Source organism: Phacochoerus africanus, chromosome 9, assembly GCF_016906955.1.
Source record: "Phacochoerus africanus isolate WHEZ1 chromosome 9, ROS_Pafr_v1, whole genome shotgun sequence".
NCBI lineage: Eukaryota > Metazoa > Chordata > Mammalia > Artiodactyla > Suidae > Phacochoerus > Phacochoerus africanus.
In genome coordinates, this window is record NC_062552.1 from 40311475 (window position 1) to 40329039 (window position 17565).

The 17565-nt window shown below is 50.6% G+C and overlaps 2 protein-coding genes across 6 annotated transcripts in view; one reads left to right on the plus strand and one right to left on the minus strand.

Moving 5' to 3' along the window:
• Positions 1-4153: 4153 nt before the first annotated feature.
• MRPL14 (mitochondrial ribosomal protein L14) lies at positions 4154-17483 on the minus strand. Of its 3 annotated transcripts, none has more exons than XM_047797820.1 (4): positions 17373-17483; positions 11101-11219; positions 6855-6946; positions 4154-4642 (listed from the first exon to the last, which is right to left on the minus strand). In XM_047797820.1, exons 3-4 carry the CDS (start codon positions 6923-6925, stop codon positions 4276-4278), a joined length of 438 nt encoding a protein of 145 aa, XP_047653776.1. In that variant the 5' UTR covers positions 6926-6946; positions 11101-11219; positions 17373-17483; the 3' UTR covers positions 4154-4275. The 3 variants fall into 3 exon arrangements, with proteins under 3 accessions (XP_047653776.1, XP_047653775.1, XP_047653774.1); XM_047797819.1 differs by having other exon boundaries at positions 11101-11240; XM_047797818.1 differs by lacking the exon at positions 11101-11219 and having other exon boundaries at positions 17373-17481.
• TMEM63B (transmembrane protein 63B) overlaps positions 11334-17565 on the plus strand; it is a 32662-nt gene continuing 26430 nt past the window's right edge. For 2 of the 3 annotated variants that reach the window (XM_047797815.1, XM_047797817.1), the window contains exons 1-2: positions 11334-11422; positions 16847-17118. The gene's annotated coding sequence lies outside the window, so the exon portion shown is untranslated. Of the gene's footprint in view, positions 11423-16835; positions 17119-17565 lie in introns of those variants that run through there. The other variant, XM_047797816.1, reaches the window with a different exon arrangement.

Sequence of the window (17565 nt, forward strand, 5' to 3'; positions counted from 1 at the left end):
CCTTGCACACCCGTGAAAGGATGGACGAGTGTCCTACTGACTAAGGGCAGGGGAAGAAGTGAGCCTGACTTCCAGAAAGCAAGTGCCCTTTGAAGCTAGAGGGCAGCTTTGGTCAAGCTGCCCCGGTCAGAGCAAAGGCCATGCTCTGGGCAGGTGGAGCCAGGCTGAGAATGACAATCCTGCCCTTCCTTTCCCTCGGGCCAGGGGTCTCTTTCTCCTGCCACCTTGGGGAAGCAGCCCAGAAAGCAGAGCCTACAGCTGGAGAGACTCCCCACTGGCAGGGCGGCCCGGTGCGGTGCGGGCAAGTCCTCCTCCGTGGCCAGGCTCAGCAGAGCAGGTCGGCTAGAGTCTGCAGCCCTTCCAGAGGGCTGCCAGCCCTTAAAGTCCCCGGAGGTACCTGAATCAGGCTTAGTCAGAGTGAGCCCTGGGGAGTGGTGCACGCCTCGGCCGGGAAGATGGAAAACGAAGAGGCTTGGCTTCCCAGCAGTCAAAGTGGAGCTGGGGAGGCTCCAAGCGAACCCACTGAATTCAGGAAAACCAGATTGTTATCCTCTAGACCCACAGCTAATCGGCTCAAGATGGCAAGGATGTGGCAACCACAAAAATAAGACCCCAGGGAGTTCCCGTCGTGGCGCAGTGGTTAACGAATCCGACTAGGAACCATGAGGTTGCGGGTTCGGTCCCTGCCCTTGCTCAGTGGGTTAACGATCCGGCGTTGCCGTGAGCTGTGGTGTAGGTTGCAGACGCGGCTCGGATCCCGCGTTGTTGTGGCTCTGGCGTAGGCCAGTGGCTACAGCTCCGATTCAACCCCTAGCCTGGGAACCTCCATATGCCGCGGGAGAGGCCCAAGAAATAGCAAAAACAACAACAACAAAAGACAAAAGACAAAAAAAAAAAAAAAAAGACCCCAGGACGTTGTGGTAAGACCCCCGAGCTGACGTCAAGGGGGTCTGGCTTTGAGACCAGCTTGACCACCTACTAGACACAGGGCAGAAATCACATTACCTCTGAAACTCAGTGTCATCGTGTAAAACACAGGACCAGGGGCCGCCAAACCTATGGACTCTGAGGAACACTAAGAATGCACGTATACATAAATGCTTTCACAACAGGTCCGAAGTGCTATTCCAACTTAAGAGGGTCTGTACATCCACCTGCCTCCTTGACACCTCCTGCACATCTCAAAGGTGCCTCCATTCAGATGCCTGGATGCTCTTCCTCCCTTAGGACACCAGACCAACCACCCGAGCATGGAAGCCAGAAACCTGGGGCCCTTCCCCTTCATCCTATCACATGACCAAACCCAGTCAACTGCACTGCTGAAGGCCTTTGCTCCCCTGCTTCACCACCACCCTAGGCCAACAGGTCTTTTTTGGGGGCATGTGGAACTTCTTGGGCCAGGGATTGAAGCCAAACCACATTAGTGACAACACTGGACCCTTAACCTGATGAGCCACCAGGGGACTCCCCAACAGGTCATCCTGCAAAGCCTACCCTCATCCACTCTGGATTCCCTCAGCCCCTCTCAGTCAATCTAACAGTATCCCGACCCTACTTGCTAACTACCCTACAACAGGGCCCTGGTGCCCTTCAGGTTAAGGAAACCTTCCCGGCGGTTTCGAGGCTCTGCATGGCTGGCCCCCCGCTCCTCTTCCAGCCCATCCCACACCATGCTCCCTCCTGCCGCCCTGCTCCAGCCACACTGGCTTTTTCTCTGAGTCCTTGGGACTCACCCCATTCCCTTCTGCCACAGGGTTTTTGCACATGCTCTTCCCTCTTCCTGGAACATTCTATCCTTGTCTCTCACCAGCTAATGCCTGTCCATTTATTTTCACTAAGGTATCAAGTACACACAGTGCACTAAACTATACAGCTCAATAATTACATGTGACTCACACTCAGATCTAGATTTAAAACATTTCCAACACCCAGAAGGTTCCCTCGTGCCCTAAGTGGTCTATACTCCTCCCCACCGCAGGTAACCGCTATCCGGATTTCTAACACAAAGCCTATTCGTTCTTCACAAGGCAGCGGATGCAACCTCTTCTCAGAGAAGCTGCCTCCAGTCCCACAGAAAAAGTCTACATCTCCATCCCAGGCACTTCTTACACCTGGGGATCTGCATGTGCTGGAGTAGGTAAGGTGATCTGTGTGGACCTGCCCAGGAGAGCAAGGATGCGTGTGTTGTCCCCCCCACCCCCACCCACCTCCACTGGCACCTGCAGAGCAAGGATGACAGAAAACAGCTGGTGCCGATCACATTCCTATCACTGGGCATTCATAGGCACTAACTCCTTTAATCCTCACATCAATCCTATCAAGCATGGACCAGGAGTTCCCGTCGTGGCGCAGTGGTTAACGAATCCGACTAGGAATCATGAGGTTGCGGGTTCGGTCCCTGGCCTCGCTCAGTGGGTTAAGGATCCAGTGATGCCGTGAGCTGTGGTGTAGGTTGCAGACTCGGCTTGGATCCCTCGTTGCTGTGGCTGTGGTGTAGGCCGGCAGCTACAGCTCTGATTAGACCCCTAGCCTGGGAACCTCCATATGCCACGGGACATGGCCCTAAAAAAGACCAAAAAAAAAAAAGCATGGACCATTATCAAATCTCCACTTCACAGACGAGGAAACAGAGGGACTGAGAGGCAAAACAACCAGCCTGAAGGCAGAAGGGTAAGTGGCAGAGTCAGGATTGGAACCCAGGCAGCCTGGCTTACAGAGGTGTGTTCTTAATTATCAGGCTACTCTGCCTCTCAGAGGCCCTGGAATATTTAATAAGCACTCAAGGGGAGGGAGTGGGATGGACTGGGAGTTTGGGGTTAGTAGATTCAAACTATTCCATTTAGAATGGATAAGCAATGAGGTCCTGCTACACAGCACAGGGAACTCTATCCAATCACTTGTGACAGAACATGATGGAAGATGATATGAGAAAAAGAATGTATGTATCTATGTATGGCTGGGTCACTTTGCTGTATAGCAGAAATTGACAGAACATTGTAAATCAACTATTCTTTAAGTTTTTTGTTTTTTGTTTTTTTAGGGCCGTGCCCACGGCACATGGAGGTTCCCAGGGTAGGGGTCGAATCAGAGCTACAGCTGCCGGCCTACACCACAGCCACAGCAACTCGAGATCTGAGACACGTCTATGACCTACACCACAGCTCACAGCACCGCCAGACCCTTAACCCACTGAGCAAGGCCAGGAATTGAACCCACAACCTCATGGTTCCTAGTCAAAACTGTTTCCCCTGAGCCATGATGGGAACTCCTATACTTTAATTTTCAAAAATTAAAAAAAAAAAAAGTGCCCAAGATACTCTGAATGAATAAGTAAGTGACTTTAGAAATGAGTTGATGAGGGAGTTCCCGTCGTGGCGCAGTGGTTAACGAATCCAACTAGGAACCATGAGGTTGCGGGTTCGGTCCCTGCCCTTGCTCAGTGGGTTAACGATCCGGCATTGCCGTGAGCTGTGGTGTAGGTTGCAGACGCGGCTCGGATCCCGCGTTTCTGTGGCTCTGGCGTAGGCCGGTGGCTTCAGCTCCAATTCTACCCCTAGCCTGGGAACCTCCATATGCCGCGGGAGCGGCCCAAGAAATAGCAAAAAAAAAAAGAAAGAAAGAAATGAGTTGATGAGATTCCCTTTAGAGGAACTAAGGGAGCCCTCCCCCAAACCTCCCCAAGGAGGCCAACAAATAAATGGAAGGGAAACTTGCTGGATCCCCTGCTCAGGCCCACAATTAGGTTCCCAGCAAACACCAGGGCTGCTGCACTTCCCCAGCAGTTGAGGCAGGGTGTCTGCTGCAGGCACAGAGGAGCAGTAGGTGCCTAGCAGAAGGCGCTCCGCTGTGGAGGAAGGATCCCTGCATGGGTTCTCAGAGCCTGCAGGCTGTGCTCCCCTGGAGGAAACGGTGCCCACACAGCCCTCTGACACAAGGAGACGACACTTGGAAGGCAAATAAATAAGCAGTTTGCCCGGTTAGAAAGTGAGATTCCACTGTACCTTTATAAATGGGCATTGGACTTGCACCTCAGCTATCCAGAGCCTGACAGCCGTGGGTGAGTTCACAGGCTGCTGCAGGCAAAGATCACCATCCCGTGCGGCATCTCTTAACTGCGTCAGCAGCACTTACCACACACCCACACCCAGGAAGCTCAAACGTACAAGAAAATGTTTATTCTCCCACAGGACACTATTCCCAGGGCTCCCTCTCAGCAGAGGCACAGTTCTCAGAACGGCTCCATCCACAAGCCCCTGGCTGGCACCCTGGGTCTGCTCACACAAAGTTCTGAGCAATGGCCAGCACCTTGGAAAACTCGCCTTCCCTCTGGCGCAGGCTGCTGGGGATGGGTATCTTGATTCGGGTCCCCACAGGGTTCCCGTTGTCCTCAAGGAGGACCACGTTGTTGGAGTCGAACCTGGGGGTCATGCGGGGACCAGGCATGCGATGCCCCACGATGAGCGCTTTTTTCTTCTGCCCCCTGATGGCCAGCAGGATCCGGTCACCCACCTTGCCCACCCCGGTCTTGTTATAGACGTGGATGCAGCGAGGGGGGCGATGGTACGGGGTGGTCCCCAGGGCACTGTTGTCCACCACGCGCACCCGAGTCATCTTCTGAATCGCACTGAGGCTCCCAGTGGTGCTGGCGGAAGAGGAAAAAGGTCTGAGGTCTGCATCTCTGCTGGGCAGGACCCAGAGGCCTCTGCCAGGCAAGGCTTGGAGCGAGCACAACAGCAATGCACTGAACAGAGCACGGCCTGGGCCTGGCACAGCAGTGCCTGGGAAGACGCCTCTGCCGGGGCAGGGCCCTCACTTCTCCTGATAAAACTTTTTTTTTTTTTTTTTTTTGGTGCTTTCTAGGGCCACACCTGAGGCATATGGAGGTTCCCATGCTAAGGGTCAAATCAGAGCTATAGCTGCCAGCCACAGCCACAGCCATAGCCAAAGCCATATCCGAGCCATGTCTGTGACCTACACCACAGCTCACAGCAACACTGGATCCTTAACCCACTGAGCGAGGCCAGGGATTGAGCCCTCATCCTCATGGATACTAGTCAGGTTCATTACCACTGTGCCACAATGGGAACTTCCTCCTGACAGCTCCTGCTGCCAGCTCAGGACCTCCATCTGGATGGGTTTTCAAGAGCACCAGATATTCTATTACAGCAAACTTCACAGCAGCCTAAATTTAAAGCCTTTAGTTCCCAAAAGGCCTCTGAGGATTAAGGGAATACCTTATGGGCCAGGCCTCACCCACTGCCTAGCCTGCCAAACCTGCTCCCCAAGAATGCACTGACTCCCGAATGTCCCATCTACATGTCGCTGGGAACCAGAAGACCCAAGTGAGTGTGTTTTCTAAGGGAGTCCCATGACACAAAGTGGCAGAAACTGAAAATAAGTCAAGGTAACTGTCTTTCAAACAATTCTCACCCTGTCGCTAGGACCTCAGTGCTGGATGGCGTTCTCAGGGCGACCCGGGTCCTCTCCTCTCACTCCACATGCCCACCCTGGGCAACGCTGTCTATTCCCACTGTTTCCAACTAATACATTCCAACTCCAGCCCCACTACTCTCCTGCCTTCCAGTCCCATGTTTCCACTCTAAACTCCTCACAACATGACCTACAGATGCTACAAACTCAGTAGGTCCCAAGGTGACCTCATTGCCATTGTCTTTCCCGCCAAGATAATGGCTTCTCCAGAAACTCCAGGGCCCAAGCCATCAAGCTCTCTACATCAACATCCACTGGGTGCTCCTTGCCCCTGATCCCACCTCCTAAACACCCCTGGCCTTTCCCTCCACGCCCTGGACACTTCCTCCACCCAGCAGCCCCTCACTCACACCAAGACTATGACATTAGTGTCCTAACCAACTCCCTGAGCACCCCACTCTGCCCACCACGGGCTCTTTTTAGAAGATAAAACAGAGGCCACTCCCCTGCTCAGGAATGTTCTATGAACCCTGCTGTCCACACTGTCAACAACCTGGCCCCAGTGGACCTGAGGTCCTCCACCTCCTACCACTCACACATGAGCTCGAGCCCCGGGTAAGAGCCCTGGAGTTCTCTGGGTGCACCCGGCCTCTCGGACCTCCCTGGGGGCCTGGACAGGGCCTGCCCCCACTCCCCTTCCCACAAGGCGGCCTGCGTCTTCCTCTTCTCCTCCTCCTCCTCCTCCAGTCTCAGGCCCTGTCTCAGGCCTTCCAAAGAACTGTACAAGCCTCTATTGTTACACTGGTCACATTTTCTTAGAGTTACTTGTTTCCAACGTTGCTCCCATGGCCAACTGTGAGAACTCTTCCAGGGCAGGAAGCAATTCTTATTCATCCCTCTGTGGACCAACCCCGGGCACAAGGCTCAGCAAACGCTTGCGGAATGAGTGCGCGAACGAGGCCAAAAGGCGTTTGCCAACAGGAATGTAACTGTGCTCCGCTCTCCACCCTGGCTTAGCATCTAACTGGGGAAGGGGGAGGGTCCGTCATGCTGGAGTTTTTGGTAGTAAATGGTTTTCTTTTTTTTTTTTTTTTTAAATAGATTCCACTTTTAAAAGAGAAGGTTTTAATGCACCGGGGGAATGACAGTGTCAAAAGACACCAGATTCCCTACCAGAGTCTAGTAGGGATGCAGGTTTCATCCTCCTCCGTCTCCTCTCCCCATCCCTCCCCCAGTGCAACTCCCTCCTCACGCATCCCCTCACCTCGGCTGGCCAAACCCCAGCTCCGCCAATTCCTTCAGCTTTCCCCGACCCCACATCCACCTTCCTGAGCTTCCGCTCCCATTTCTGTCATCCAAATACCCAGCCATGACAGGAGGTTTGCTCAAAGACTCGGCTTTCAGAGCTTAATGGGAAAAGGTACCTGAAACAGCGCTGGCTGAGGGCTCTGCTCACTTGGGCGAAGGGGCCCCGGAGCCCGGTACAGAAAGCCATGCAATCCCGAGATGGTAAACCCTGCAGGGGAAGAGGAGGAAAGGATTTATTCCAAAGTCAATGTCCTCACTCAGAGCCAGTTGTTTTTGTTGTTGCTGTTTTGTTTTCTTCCCCCAAAGGCTGTTGGGGACTTGTGTGGGAGATGGCACTTGGAGCACAAGATCATTAGTCACTAAATATAAATCTTAGTGGTTAAAAGATACGCAGATGATTAGATGGAGCTCCAGCAACAATTCTGCTGACTCATATTCTAACTGGGGTCAGAGAGCTGGGATGGCCCACAGCAGTTCTTGCTGTAGCTGACACTAGAGCACAGAAAATGCCTTCATCATCACATCACTTCCACAGGAAGAAGGAAAGCGTGAATCCTCGGGGACACACCCTGGCAGGGACCACTTCCCATGTCCTCCACACAGGAAAGCCTGCTCTCTGGTCCCTTGTTGACGCTGCCTGTGTGCCTCTTGAAACCAGAACTTTGGCTCCCTGCAAGAAAGCAGATTATCTGAGCCCCTGCCTAGCTTGCCTGTCACATCACCTTTCCCCCAAATGTAAAAGCCAGAACACCTGGACAAGCTCAAGTTTAGCAATGTAGAGCCAAAGGATGCCCTTGCCAAATCACTGACCAAGGTCTCTATTTGTGTCGGTCTCCCAAACGACAACATAAAAACCACCTACCCCACAGTGCAGCTGAAAGCGGGGTTTGGGAGAGAAGCTGGAGATAAAAGAGCAAACACCGAGCCACCACTGGTGACTCTAGCTGGCAGAACCTCAAGCCCGTGGCTCCCCAGCACCAAAAAAGGTGGCAAGCCCCAGGTTCCTGCAACACTTGGGCATCAGTGAGGGGAATGGTAAAGGAAAACCTATAGCCAACTGGTCATTTTGGCTGCAAGATATGCCTGTTTTCCATCCAAATGTTTGGTCCCAGAGGGCCTCACTTGAGAGTACTGCTGAGAAAGCCCCTACCACTGCAGTATTTACACACGGCTTGGTCTTGCACAAGTTCCAAGCACCTTAGGTAAGACTTTATTTAATAAGGGTGGGGTTAAGGCCACTATTTACTTTCAGAGAAACACCTAAGCCCTCCAGAAAATGCTTACCACCTACAATATAGCCTCAAGCCACAAGCTTAGTTCTCCAGTGCTTTCCTTTAAGACAACCCAGGAGGCATTGGCCAAAATGTAATTATGATCAGAAAATTAGACGCAGAAGAAGGCAGCCAACCTAAAGAACTATTAACATCTGACACGCAGAACCAGAGACTCTCTGATAAAGCCGGCTTTACCTTTGCAGCTCGGGGAGCCCCTGGGCAAGGAACAGCGGCTTCGGCCTCCCCAACTGTAACACCTACTCACAGGGTGGTCGTGAGATACGCTGGAGCACAAGGCCCGCACTCAATGGCTACCAGCCCGCTCCAGCATCATCTATCATATCATCATGGTCATCAATCACGTCCAGGTTTGAAGATGAGGAAACTAAGATACAGAGAAAGGGAAGGACTTGTATAAAGCCCCATATCTAGCTGAGGGCAGAAACAGAAGTGGACCCAGCTTTGGTCCAAGGGTCTTCCCCGCACACCACACAGCCTCCCTCTGCTGTACAAAGCCCACTTCACCCAGGGGCTCAGGGTGGGGAGCACTTTTGAAGTCATCTTGTCTTTTTCTGTTTTCTTTCTTTGTGAAAATGTATCGAGTAGTTATAACGCGTCAGGCACTAGGCTAAGTGCTTTACATTATCATCTCATTTTGGCCTCACACAAACTATGAAATGGGCACTATTATCAGCCTCATTTTATATGCCAGAAAATGAGGCCCAGAGAGGTTAGATAATTTGCCCAAGTCACACAGCTAGGAGTGACAAAGCTGAAATTTGAACCCTGGCTTCCTGAACCTACACTCTTTTTTTTTTTTCTTTCTTTTTTTAGGCCACACCTGTGGCATATGGAGGTTCCCAGGCTAGGGGTCAAATTGGAGCTGCAGCCACCAGCCTACACCACAGCCACAGCTATGCAGGATCCGAGCCACCGAAGCTCACGGCAACGCCGGATCCTTAACCCACTGAGTGAGGCCAGGGATCGAACCTGCATCCATCCTCATGGATCCTAGTCAGATTCATTAACTGCTGAGCCACGAAGGGAACACCCCTGAACCCATGCTCTTTCTCAATGGAGTTAACATGGTAACTTTAATTTAAATACTACTATTTTTCCAACAGTTAGATCATCCTTGTTCCATCCGGAATATGATATCACATGCACATTTTACTCAGCCCCATCCCAAGGCTTGCTGAACCAACTAAAATACAGACAAACATCAGGTGAAAGTTATTCACTCTAATCCAATTTAAGTCTTGAAGACAATTGGTAGTGTAGGTGGCAAAGAGCTCCACACTCTGAGCAATAATGGAAAAGTGGTTTAAAAAAAAAAAGTCACTCTGAAAAGCAGCCCTTCTGGTCCAGGCTACAGTTATCTCCAATCTTAGCCAGGCCCTCCCAACTGTGCCTGCGGGGCCTGCCCTCACTCCTGGGAGAAAAGAGGCTCCTTGGCTCCTCCATGGAGCCCTTAAGGTGAGCCCGGCGCCACCTGCCTTCCTGCATTCGGCACCTCCAAGCTCTCCAGGCTGCACCACTTCCTCCACAGCGCACAAGTGAGTCTGAAAACTGTAGGAGTGCCTGGGGGCTTCCCAGAACTTTCCTGATGTGAGTTTAACACACCCCACCATTCCAGGCACCTCTCTAAAATCTGTAGGGCAGTCTGTGCACAAACCCAAAGCAGGGGTGGGGTGGGGTGGGGCCCTCAGCACCTTGCTCATAAGCCTGAGTCCATCTCCGTCCAGCTAAGTCTGCCCCAGCTCCATCTCCTCTGGGAGGCTCTGTGCAAGACTGCAGCAGGTGCTGCCACCGCGCTGCACCCCGAGGACACTGGATGTCCTGTGCCAAAGGAACTCTCACTGCCCTGACTTTCACTAGCCAAACTCAGACATGGCATAAACTTAGATTTTTTTTCTTCTTCCCTTTTTTTTTTTTTTGTCTTTTGTCTTTTGTCTTTTAAGGGCCGCACCCATGGCATATGGAGGGTCCCAGGCTAGGGGGTCTAACAGGAGCTACAGCTGCCAGCCTACACCAGAGCCACAGCAATGCCAGATCCGAGCCACATCTGCAACCCACACCACAGCTCATGGCCACGCCGGATCCTTAACCCACTGAGTGAGTCCAGGGATCGAACCCACGTCCTCATGGATATTGGTTGGGTTCATAAGCCACTAAGCCACGATGGGAACTCCTTTTTCTTCTTTTTGAGATAGGGCTGATATCCCTCAACATTCTCATTCTTGCTACTCACTATTCCAAACTCAGAAACCAGAGATCTTGACAGCCTGGTGTCTGAACTCACTACAGGTGTTCAGGAATCAAACTGACTCAGGATTCTTGGTACTGCCCTCAAATGCAGAGTAATACATTCCCGTCTCCAGGGAGCACCTCCATTTTCAAAAGAAAAGGCCCAATTCAAAGACTTTTCACTAGCTCTTTGTTGGCTCAGATACTGACCTCCTGACTCAAAGGACTTAAAGTCATCAAAAGGATGGCAGTAAGCATTCCTATGACCTTGAAAGCATTAAGAGAACCAAATATATTTGTATATTTGTAAACAAAAAAGCTATGGCCCCCTCCACTGCCACTCCAGCAAAAGATCCCAGCAGGCCCTGAGAGAGTAGGAGTGCAATCGCTATTTGCTGAATAAAATAAACGAGGGAACCGACAGAAAGCCAGATTCCCCCTAGCCACGGCCCCGCATAGGGCAATCCAAATACTGCAGAGTTCTCAGCTGAATATCGGGAACCAGCACATCACCTGCAAACACCCCTGTGGGGAACCATGGAGCTGGCCATGGGAGGCTCAGCCCAGGCTAAGTTTACTGCCCCTGGAACCATCTCCTGGGCCAAGGGTGCCCACTGTGGAGAAACACCTCATCCCATCAGGAAACAACCAGTTCAGAGCACAGAAGAGCAAGGGAGACAGCAATTTACTTTAAAGCACCTTTGATTGACCTTGGTGTTATTTCCTAGGATAACTCCATCCTGTGGACACAGGCCCTGATTCACTTCAGATCCGTCTATACGTAACGCTTCATTTCACAAGCAGTGTTATTCTGAGTCGTGTGTTTGCAAAGGAAACTAACCTCGGTGATATTTCCTCCTCTCCGCTCGCTGAGAGGAGGCCAGGTATTTGGAAGACTCCGGTGCCAGAGATGGCTTTTCAGGCCACTTCCTGGGCAGCACTGAGCCTTGCCCTCCAGGTCTGGAAGATGAATCACAACTTCTGGGGTGGGGGAGGGGTGCAGGGGGGAGAATGGGCCAGGCAAGAGAAGGAAGATAAGAGAGCCAGAGGGAGAGAGAGAAATCACTTAACACAATCAAGGAGCTGGGCTCATTTTCCACCCTGGTTTAAGGGTTCCTTGCAGCTGTGGAGGCCAGGGAGGACTGTACATCTCAGGGACACAGGTGAGTTTTTCACTTGGCACCACCTTATAGGTCCCCACTGGGAGTACATTGCTTGGTGATGGCAGGAACCGTGCCTGCCCTGTCCGTGGCTGCATGTTCAGGACCTAGAACAGTGCCTGGCACACAGATGGAGCTGGGTGAGTATCTGTTCAAGGGATACAATTTATGCAATTGCAATTCATCCTCCAGCTTCACAGAGGCTCTGTGCTGGTGGGTTGGTGATCTTTCTTGGGCCCTTCACCCAGGCTCCCAGGGACTTGGGGGAGCTTCCTAGACACTGAGAGCTCATTTTTAGCTAATTTTATACACCGAGACTAAACTAGAAGAGCAGACAGAAAGAGCCTGATACTTTGTGGAAAGCTAGAAAGTACCATTACTTGAGCTTTAGGGGATCAGAAAAATGCTGTTGTACTTAGTATCAAAGATCCATTACATTTATACATTGTTTCTACCTGAACAACTTCCATCTTTAGGCCCTGGCACCTTACATACATTTCCGAGAACTTTCAAAAGGAACAGGTTCTAAAGGAGAGGCGAAACAAGTATCACCAAGAAAAACCAAGTGCAAGGCCCAGCCACAGAAAGGACAAGCTGCCTAGTGGAAGGATGCGGATGTCCTTCGTAAAGCAGGAAAAAGCTGAGGCCTGGCAGCTTCAAGGAGTCAAAAAAAGGGAACTGCCTGGACCCTCCGCCCTGTCACGCCCAAGAACCCCTCCCATCTCCTGCTGGTTTTGCCCCAAACATTCTGGACCCCAAAGTACTCTTATTTGTTGCTTAAACACAATTATCTTGTGGTAGAAGGATTCTCCTTCAGGAAGTTTTGAACCTCACACAAGTATTACATGTTACAATCCTCAAAGTACTTTCACACAGATCATTTTCTTGGTTAATTTCATCCCTAAGCACCCAATGGAAACACAAAGATTAACAACAAAGACCTACCCTTTCCGGGAGGCTTGATTCGGATAAGGATCTTAAACAGTTGTACAGGTTCAGCAGAGTAAGTGTCATTTTGCTAAGCACTTTGTAGACTTGTCCCAGGAAGGTTAGAAGGGTAGGAAGCTGTATCTCATGCCCTGCACATTACCTACAGGGCTCAGATGCTGCTTTAACCACTAATGAACCTCACAGGAATAAACACACCCCACACAAGTACTCTTTCTCTTCCATCAAAGCTGTCACATAATCTTTTAAAATGCAGGAGTTAAAGAAGCTGTCTTTTCAACAGATGTCTGTACTACACCCAGCATAGCCTGGGACCAACGCTGAAGCTGACACTGATACACCTGCAAAGGTGTGAGTTTTCACAGCATTACTATCAATAAGCGAAGCATCCCTCAAAAGCATGATGGGCTTGTTCCTACCATGGCAACCAGTGAGGACCCCAGTTCTCAATTTGATTCACAAAGAAAAAAACATTTCCAGGGCTCTTCTCTCAGTTTATCTACATGTATCTATTTCTTTACTGTGTATTTGTTTGCTCAACCTTGTTATGGAAGTATTTAAAATCATGGTTCCTAAACATATCTGACAGTTCTCAATTATTCAAGTTGGTTTTTCAATGTGTAGATTTTATCTATTTTAGCTGTGCTCCTCCAGCCATCCCCACCTCACAGGTGTGCAAACACCTATAGCTCCAGGAAAAAGTTTGTAACATTCTTGGCAGGGTCAAACTCAGGAAAATCGCACAAGGCAAAGTTAAGTTCTACTTAATCTCATACCTATTTCTTTCCTATCAGTACCTCTACCAAGTCAGGCAAAGAGCCAGGTTTATGGAGCTGTCAGGTGGGCTTGGAGGGTGGGGTGGGGGGATGGATGAAAAGCCCAAAGAAAGTGTATCTCCTCCACCCCTCCCTCCCCTCCTCTCCTGCTAAGTCTGTGACACTGGAATCCAATTCTCCAGACCTCAGTGACTCTGTCAAGCAGGAGTCATTGGGAAGAGCAAAGAGGCATGGAAATGAAGTGTTTTAGCTTCACTCACAAAAGGGATCATTCTCAAGTGGGGGAATGAAATTAACCAGTAGGGCGCAGGTCTGTAGCACAAGCAGTCTGTTTTCCAGATCCTGACCAGGGAGAAGGGCTTCACCCCCTGATCCTCAGGGCAGCACTATGGGTGTCTCTTTAAGATCACTCAGTCCTGGGAGTTCCCATTGCAGCTCAGCGAGTTAGGAACTCGACATAGTGTTCATGAGGATGTGGGTTCAATCCCTGGCTCTGTTCAGTGGGTTAAGGATCTGGCGTTGCCGTGAGCTGTGGTGCTGCAACCCTGATTTGACTCCTAGCCTGGGAACTTCCATCTGGGGCAGGTGCAGCCATAAAAAGGAAAAAAAAAAAAAAAAAAAAAAAGATCACTCAGTCCTGAGAGTGTTTTTCAGTTTAAAGTAGACATGGAAAAGTGCTCCCTCTTTTCTAATGACAAAGATGAATTTTTTTAAGTTTTTGACAAGGAGGCTTTCCCACTCCAAGTTGTTTCACTGGTGAATAATAAATTGCCTGACACCTTTCTTAATAAGAGAGCATATTACCTGACCTAAAGCAACATTTCTGGGATCTGATCAGGGTCCTCTCTTACAAGCTGGTTGTCACAGTTAATACATATGCAAAGATCACACCAGGGTGAGCAACAACCCAGAACAAACCATCAGCCTCTGAAAAGGAAAGATCAATTGTAACCTGATTTTTGAGACCCTCCCAAGCCTCTGCATGGCCACAAGAGCTATCCAAGTAACAAAAACAACAGGAAAATCTATCTTATATGGGTCCAGATGTCAAAACCCCCCCAAGACAGGAGTAGGACAAGACATGCTTCAAAGGATTCTTGCATCATGTAAGATTCTAGATGCTGAGGAGAATATAAATAATTAAGTTCAAAAGTGCCCAACAGTCCCCCACCTGTGGGGGGGTGACTCTTGGGGAGGTTTTTACCCTATTCATCAGAAGCAAGAGGAAAACATTTTGACCATGGTTCCTTCATGGATTCCACCATGCACTTATTTCTCATTTCAGGTTTTCTGAAATGTTTCCTCTTCCTGTTAATATGTTTTTGTTTTTGGTCTTTTTATGGCCATACATACACTTGGCATATGGAGGTTCCCAGGCTAGGTGGTCGAATCAGAGCTGCAACTGCCAGCCTACGCCATAGCCACAGCAACATAGGATCCTTAACCCACTGAGCAAGGACAGGGATCGAACCCACATCCTCATGGATACTAGTCAGATTCATTTCCACTGAGCCACCACGGGAACTCCTCCTGTTAATATGTTAATATGACCCTCATTGGGCACAGGCAGAAAGAGATCCAGAGTGCACCACATGCTGACATTTCTAGCTGTTAATATTTTTTAAGTAACAATACATGAGAAATGCCTTCTAGTGATCCTTAGAGCTCCCCAAATCAGGTAACTACAGACTCCATTTCCACTCCAGATAGCCATTACTAGTGCTACCTAGCAATGGATCACACCAGCTTTACAACCATAAAACCAACACACCACATAAAAAGTTTCATAGGACAGATACATCCAAGAAGCACTAAGGACAAAATGGACAATTCCAAACAAGGGGGGGGGGAAACAAAACACAAAAAGAACAGATGCCTTTTCACCAAAACTGCTTGCTCCTACCCCAAACAGCTCCCAGAATCCAAACCTACAAAGCTTACTTCCATCAGGCAGTCTACTAAACACAGCTTAACCCCATCTCCCTTTCTGTCCTTCCTACGTAATCCAACCTACTTCCTACCCCAACAAAATGCTTCTTGTTCTTACTCCCATAAGTGAAGAGTGAACTGTCCTTCTTCTGGTGTAGTAACAACCTCCCTGAGAAAAAGAGACCCACTCCACAGGCATACGGAGGTTCCCAGGCTAGGGGTCTAATCGGAACTGTTGCTGTCGGCCTACACCAGAGTCACAGCAATGTGCCAGATCTGAGTCGGGTCTGCCACCTACACCACAGCTCATGGCAACACTGAATCCTTAACCCACTGAGCAAGGCCAGGGATCAAACCCTAAACCTCATGGTTTCTAGTCGGATTCATTTCCGCTGTGCCACGATGGGAACCCCCCACTCTGTTCTTTCCTGTATATTCCTAGTACTATAAACTGCATTCTCGTGAACAATTTCAAATGACTGAAAATGCAGGCTGAGAAAGGCAAGAGTGCAAACAGGAGAACACAGGAAACAGATGTGTTGTGTACCTCTCTGTGACACAGAAACACACTGTACAACACTTCCTAATAATACACACTCACGTGTGTGTATATGAGGAAGCAAGCATCCAGAAACACTATTTCATTCTTTTTTTTTTTCTATTCTACATCACTTCTTTTCTTTTTCTGTCTCTTTTTTGGGGGGAGGGGTGCACCCGAGGCATATGGAGGTTACCAGGCTAGAGGTGGAGTTCAAGCTTCAGCTGCCAGCCTACACCATAGCCACAGCAACACAGGATCCAAGCTTCATCTGAGACCTACACCACAGCTCACCACAACGCCCAATCCCTTAACGAGGGAGGCCAGGGATTGAAACTGCGTCCTCATTGATACCAGTCAGATTCGTTTCTACTGAGCCACAACAGGAACTCCTCACTTTTTTTCCTTTTTTTTCTTTTCTTTTTCTTTCTTTTTTTTTTTTTTTGTCTTTTTGCCATTTCTTGGGCCGCTCCCGCGGCATATGGAGGTTCCCAGGCTAGGGGTAGAATTGGAGCTGTAGCCACCGGCCTACGCCAGAGTCACAACAACGCGGGATCCGAGCCACGTCTGCAACCTACACCACAGCTCACGGCAATGCTGGATCCTTAACCCACTGAGCAAGGGCAGGGATCGAACCCGAAACCTCATGGTTCCTAGTCGGATTTGTTAACCACTGCGCCATGACAGGAACTCCATTTCTTAAATGATGGCCACGATCCACCAAACGGACTTCCAACCAACCAACGGGATGCAGTTTGAATGAGGATTCAGTTTGAACTGCATCAAAACCTTACAGTTATATCCCACAAGCTACTAATGAACTCTTTAAAAAAAACAGCAGACAGCAAAGACACTGACCAACCACAAGAACCAGACACACCACGTAGGCAGTGCCCTTCCTCGGTCCAGCAGCCCAGACTGAAGCACCTCCCAACCTTCCCACTTTTCCCCAGCAGCCTAAGTCGCTCTTTTGTGAAACCCTTTATCAATTCAGTCCATTCGATCTCTTAGGGTGGCAAAGTTCAATTACTGCCCATCGTGTAAAGCACTATTTCTCTTCTGTCCCCAGACCGTCTCTCTTCAAGCCTGAAGGGATAAGACCCTTCCAGGAACCCAAAATTGAACGAACAAGTTGGTACTCCGTGTGACTTTGTGATCTGTCCTGTGGGTAACATACAGGAGTATGCACACGCGCAGACACACCCACACCCACATCTCTCTCTCTCATCTTCCCAGTCTTAATCCCTGGCAGATGCAGCCTCTGGTGAAATGAGAAACCTGGGAACCCCCTGGGGCCGGGGGAGCCACTCATCGGCATGACAGTGAAAGCGGTGGACTCATTCTCCACAGTACAGAAGCGCCAGGCAAACGAGTCACAAAGTCATCTCAGGGCTCGGGTTGGAAAAGGAAAGGGAGAAGTAGACAAACCCGAGGAGCCGCGCCAGAGTGACCGACCGAGGCCACCTCGCGTGGCCGGCCAGCACCCCGCCCCTTCCCCGGGAAAGTAGGTAAGCGGGGGCGCGGGGTCGCAGAGGCCACGGGAGCCCGGGCGACCCTGGGGAGTGGGAGGGCGGAGGGTCTGGGTTAGAGGCCTCCCTCCCCGTCGGGACCCTCCCACTGCCCCTCTGCCCCCAAAGGGCCCACGATCCTCCCCTTCCTCCCCACCCGGGGGAGTCCGCCTCCCCTACTGCGGGGAGCAGAGAGAGAGGGGAAGCAGCAAAGTTAGGAGCGTGACGTCCCCTACCCGCCCCCCACTCCATACCGCCTTCGCCGCCCTGGAATATCCCGCTGCGGGCCCCACTGGCCCAGGGCCGCCTTCCCCCCCACGCGGCCTGTAGTCCTGCGCCTGCGCATCGGACCCAGCTGGGCGGGCGGCGATCTGAGAGTGCGCGCGCGCCTTGCGTGAGCTGGCGTGGGGGGTGGGACCTTCGTGACCACGCCCCTCCTCCTCCCCC

Excerpts from the sequence above, each read along its gene's own strand:
- MRPL14 (XM_047797820.1), bottom strand. The coding sequence starts at position 6,925 with ATGGCTTTCTGTACCGGGCTCCGGGGCCCCTTCGCCCAAGTGAGCAGA. Across the intron at positions 4,643-6,854 it reads CTCAGCCAGCGCTGTTTCAG|CACCACTGGGAGCCTCAGTG; the intron begins GTACCTTTTCCC and ends CTCTTCCGCCAG.